Source organism: Pterocles gutturalis, unplaced genomic scaffold, assembly GCF_000699245.1.
Source record: "Pterocles gutturalis isolate BGI_N339 unplaced genomic scaffold, ASM69924v1 scaffold11057, whole genome shotgun sequence".
Classification (NCBI taxonomy): domain Eukaryota; kingdom Metazoa; phylum Chordata; class Aves; order Pterocliformes; family Pteroclidae; genus Pterocles; species Pterocles gutturalis.
Genome location: NW_010112813.1, coordinates 1 through 5,400, shown reverse-complemented (window position 1 = coordinate 5,400; position 5,400 = coordinate 1). Strand labels below are relative to the sequence as shown.

The 5,400-nt window shown below is 42.2% G+C and overlaps 1 protein-coding gene across 1 annotated transcript; it reads right to left on the bottom strand.

The window, feature by feature from the left end:
* Positions 1 to 2,275: 2,275 nt before the first annotated feature.
* On the bottom strand, positions 2,276 to 2,401 carry GNG10 (guanine nucleotide binding protein (G protein), gamma 10; the record flags this gene model as incomplete). The annotated part of the gene is made up of 1 exon (XM_010074209.1): positions 2,276 to 2,401. A coding segment is annotated over one exon (126 nt), but the record flags the coding sequence as incomplete, so codon positions are not given.
* Between the last annotated feature and the right edge of the window lie 2,999 nt (positions 2,402 to 5,400).

The window sequence follows — 5,400 nt, the reverse complement described above, 5'->3', positions numbered from 1 at the left end:
ATTAAACGTGTGCTACACATTGTGTCCAGCAGTTTCTAATATGTGTCATTTATGGACTTAGATGCACTTGAAAAAACCTGTGGCTGGTTCAAAGTCTTGCTAATGGAAGCAAAATTCCCCAAGAGCACTAGTTCAGTACTAACAGCATTCAGTTTTATACTTTAACAATTCAGTTTTTGGATGTTTTATTTTGGAAAAAAAAATATACTTTTTACTATCATTCTGGTGTAACAATTTACCAAGATGGGAGTAAGTAATTTGGTAAAAACGCCACGTGTTTTTCTTTTCTGAAATGTAAACTTCTCAAATAATATTGGTATAGTTAGCATAGGGTAGTAACAATAGTGATGATTATGAAAAGAGTAAGAGTTACATTAAAAAACTTTAAGAACATTAGCAAAAGATAGTGAAGTCCAGATACACAAGAACAAACAGATAAAATATCTGGGACATTGTTTTAGCCACACAAAAGTTACAACACAGAGAGAGACTTTTCTTGTGAGTGAAAGGCAGTTGTTATTCATATCATGCTTGAAGGCAACTCTCCGATGACCTTTCCTATAAGAGGAAAAAGAGGTTTATTAAATGCTGTCTTCCTAAGCTATTTATCTTACAAATTATAACACAAAAACTCCTTTGCACTGAGAAAAACTCAGTAACCACTTTCCTGTATTGGTCATTGGCATCCTTGAATATTACGAATTTTTCTAATTGGCTTTTTGACTTTGCTTTCATTCTTTATGATCCTAAATAATAAACTAGATAATTGATCTATCAGCAGAAGATGACTAAATGACGCTGTGGGCAGAGCTATGCATTTCTAAAAGTATCATAAATTAACCACCAAACTTGTTTGAGAACATTTTTTGTATCCTGTCTGGATGATGCAATCAAACTTGAATCCTAGAAATACATGCATACACAGAGACTCAAAAAATACAAAGTAGAAAGGCTGCTCCAATAACAGAAGAACACATGCAACAGTCACTATCAATTTTATCTTACTTGTAGGAAGAATTAAGGGTGGCACCTAAATTAAGAAAATCTGCTTGTCCTTTCCCTCCCCACCAAGTTTTTCCAGAAGAGCATCTCTTGCTCAGTTGTTCTCTCTCTTCAGGTTCAATCCCATTTTGTCAAACCTATGTAAGCAACAACCAAAACTGTGCTATTGATGAGGCACAAACCCAGGAACCCTGGCAGTAGAAAAGGGGAAGATTTTACAAGTGGTTTATGTTCTATTTTAAATACTGCCCTTAAAGAAAACATTAATTTTAACTTTGATAGCACTCTCAAAGGAAGAACAGAACTCTGTGGTTTTTCCTCTCTCTGTAGTTTTTTCAGCTCTTTAGCAGGAACTCTTGTTAATTTTTCTTTTAAAGAATAGTAACCCCTTCTGAATATCCTACATCCCTTGTTGTTTGTCATGCAGAAGAAATAAGATTGCCTAACAGAAGTTATGGTGTGATCCTGCCTGCGACTACTAGCACACATGGCCTTTCTTCCTCCTGCTGCAATCACTGGTATCTCTGTGACAGATGGGAAAGACAAGAGTGGGAACCATGGAACCGGATCCCAAAGATTTGCAAACACTGGATGGTCACCCGCCCACTCTGCAGGTGTTATGTAGATACAAGCAATGCCAAGCACTAAGGGAGGCAGAGTTTAGGAAACACCTGATCCTTTAGATTTGTGTTGAAAAAGGTTACGAAGGATGTGATTACAGACTGCCTCCGCTTCCCTCTGCTTCCACTGCTTTTGGCATAACAACAGAAAGAGCCTAAGGACAGACACAGCCAAATGAACTGCAATATTACATTGGAGACAAAATACATTTTAACAAGGTTCTTGCTTAAGCTGTGAGCTAGTCATCAGAACACATGCAACAGCCACGGCTTTGTCTTACTTCTTCAAGCTGGGTACATGACTGTTTTTTATATCTGTCTGTGTCAAACACAGCCAGGTGTGATGGACAGTTATTATTTTGGATGCTGCTAATGATCCTAGAGCTGCTTAAACACAAAAACCAACCAACCAACCAAAGAAAAATACATTTAATAAACAAAAGACCTCTAGAAAGAGCTGTAGGAAAGGGACATGCTTCAACTGCCACACCTAAAAGAAACAGAAAACAATCTGTAGAGCCAGAAGGAAAGTGATTAACACTTTGCTACCAAGAACATTGAAACAACTATCACCACGTCCCCTTGCTCCTTCCTAGGGCCTGAGTTTCAAATCAGTGTTGTTGTTGTGGTATCAGTGACATTATTACCTGATTTCAGAGTAGAGCACAGGATCGAGGTTCTCGAAAGGGATTGCTCCCTGCAGGAACCCCAACAAGCAAGGCATCTTTGCAGGCATTTTGCATACAGTACTGCTGGAGTTCTGCAGCTGCCTGAGAGACCTGTGTAAAGAAAAAAATAAAACAAATACAGAGAGGAAGCTAATTCATTCACAAGCATCTATTAGGCATTTCCTCTTGAAGAACCAATATCAAACAGCTGGAGAGCAGCCAAGTCATCTCTTGGATTCTAAAACACCAAGAAAACCAGCACAGACACACATTTACAAAGCTCCAGTGAAACACGCATGAAATACTGCACTAGTGGTGAGCCAGAGGACTGCAGAAGACTGAGGTGCAAGTGCAATGGAATTTGTCTTCATTAAAACGCACAGGGCCATGGCCACAATATTTTCCAATCTACTGTACTGTTTTCAGGTTTATATTTGAACTCTCACACCCTCAAATAGTTTAAAAAAATATTTTAATTTCCAAACTGTTAAGCAAGACAGAGCGTAACAAGGAATGAAAGCAAAAAGATGAGAATGAAAAGCTTTTTAAGTCCAAACTGTCACCTTCCCCTGGCAGCGAAGTAAGACCTTCAAATCCACACTCTGGTCCCCAGAGAGGACAGTCCAGAGCCTCCAGCACCAAATTCTCCTGCTCTCCCTCCAGACGGCAAGTCTGTCGCGTGCCTTATTTTTAAGGAAAATGTAGGGGGATTCCCAATTTCTGAGACACGCATTGGTAACAGCTGTAGGGAACTGTCAAAATCCATGCTGTCTGCTACATTTTTTATGAAAGGAAATACTGAGCATATGGTGGCAATACAAGTTCCCCTCTGACCTCATCTCTGTGGTCATTATGGGGCTCCTTGAAACACTTTTTTCTTCCTACACAACTCTGCAGTGTTGCCAGCAGAGGGACAAGACAATATCCAGAAGCATCCACACATTCCAGCCTCCTGATTGAAGGGACCACCAAGGAGGCCTGATTGGATTTTGGTTTTGGGCCATCCCACCTAGCAGCATCTGGAAGCACGTGGCAAGTCTAGCCTACCACACGCTTTCGTCTGCTGTCCTGTTCACCACCTCCCAGCTCTCCTCCAGGACACTCATCCTGGTAACTGCCCGAAGTTACCCACCAGCTGTCAGCATTTCAGCAAGTTGTCAAGAGAAGCATTTTCCCATAGCCTCCCAGGTTCTCTTAAGCAGAGTACGGGGAGAAGTATCCACAGCAAGGATCCCTGCTAGTCAGTGGGCTTTGTCAGTTCTCCCTTTCTTGATGAGAACAACTTTCTGGAGGCTACAAAGGTCTCCAATCCTGCCCAGCCCCTTGGACCCCCTGCAGCATCAGCGCCTTTGCCCCAGCCACAGTGCCAGACCCTTGCTGGTACCCAACTACGCACCCCAGGGCTGTCAGGCCAAGACGCCACTTGCCAACACTGACCAGGCCAAGGCTGCGTAGAGCTTCTTCCTGGGAAAACGAGCAGAGAGTTGCTCAGGGCATGGCTTGCCCCATGAGCACGTCACAGCAGTTCCTTGCTGCATCCCCTTGCACTTTGCCATCAAACTCTGTGACACATACTGAGCTATGTATCTCCTGGACAGATACAAACCTGATTTTTGGCATCTGTGTGATAATTATCCATATAGCAGCACACTTGTTCTAGGCCAGATCTGCCTACTCTTAGCCCTGCCTACACCCCTACAACATTCCTCACTCCTCCAGGTCACACAGAAAGCACAAGGGTATTTCATCACAGGACAAGCACGCTCCCTGCGGCAGCCTCCTGCGTGCGTGATGTGTGTGGGTACTCCTTTCCTACTTGGTTTCCTCTTTCTGAAAATACTGTTCCTGTTTGCTTTTTTAGCTGGCAGGGTAAACAAAATCACCATTGGAACTTTGTAGTATGGGATGTACTTTTAAAAATCCTTTCATATCCAGCTTCTGTCTGAAAACACATGGTCTATTCAAAGCAGCCAAAACAACATTTGCTCCTATCTCACTGTCTGCTAAAACTGATCCAAGTATTTTTTCACCAGCTGAACACATTCCTCACTGGTTTTACCCTGCATGTCAAGAAACCCTAGATGACGCTTTTTGTAAGACACATTTTTAATCATGCATCATTTCACTTGTGCTTATGAAAAGACAGGTTCCTAGAATAGCAGACCTGGAAAGAGACTGCTGTGCACAGTGCTGCACGAAAGATGAGACTGAGGTCTTACCAAGGCCAAGCCTCCCTGGAGTACAAGCAAACCCATAATACATATGTAGCCTTGAGAAGTCCAGCTCCAGAATATGTTACCGCCACAAAGTAACCCCCAATAAACTACAATAAACTCTTTTATACCCACTCCCTGCCCCTAAAAAAAGCAGGAAGGGGATATATGCCTCAAAATGAGCAGGTACAGAGATCCAAGCTGTTGCAGGTGTTATAAAGCAACAGAAATGTTTGATCAATCATTTCTGTGCTAGACAATACCTCTCTTGCCACAAGGGCCCACCTTTCTACTCTGCATGCTGCTGTTTCTCGCAGATTCCCACACATCATTGCAGTGAGAAACTACAGCCACTTGTAGTGAATCAAACATCTGCCGACTCAGTATTCACTAATAAAATTTAGTAATATTACTGAATTGATCAAGATTATGTCCAAAGTCATAGTGGGTTGACCTTGCAACAGGCACTTCGAATTTTCACCAGCCCAGGACGGGAATACTGAAAAAAGGTATTCTAAATTATTTTTTAATCAATTAGCTAAGTTCCTGCAGCTCAATATACTGGCACTGTCGTCACACTGAGGAAGCTGGTGTTTCGTGACTGGCCAGAGGAAAATGGCAAACACATGGAGATAATGAGGGAAGAAGACAGTGCAGGATACAAATTAATTCAACTTATGCGTGGCTGGAAAGAGTCATTGTGACAAAGGAGTTGTGGACATCCCCTGCCCCAAAAGCTGTCTTGGACAGGTCTGCATGGGTGAATCTGGGCTGCCAGAAGGAAGGAAAAAAAAAAAAAACAAACAAAAAAAAACAAAACAAAAAACCCACAACAAAAAAACCCCCACCAAACCAAATCACGAAACCTCAGGAGCTGGCAAATGACAGAACCGCCTC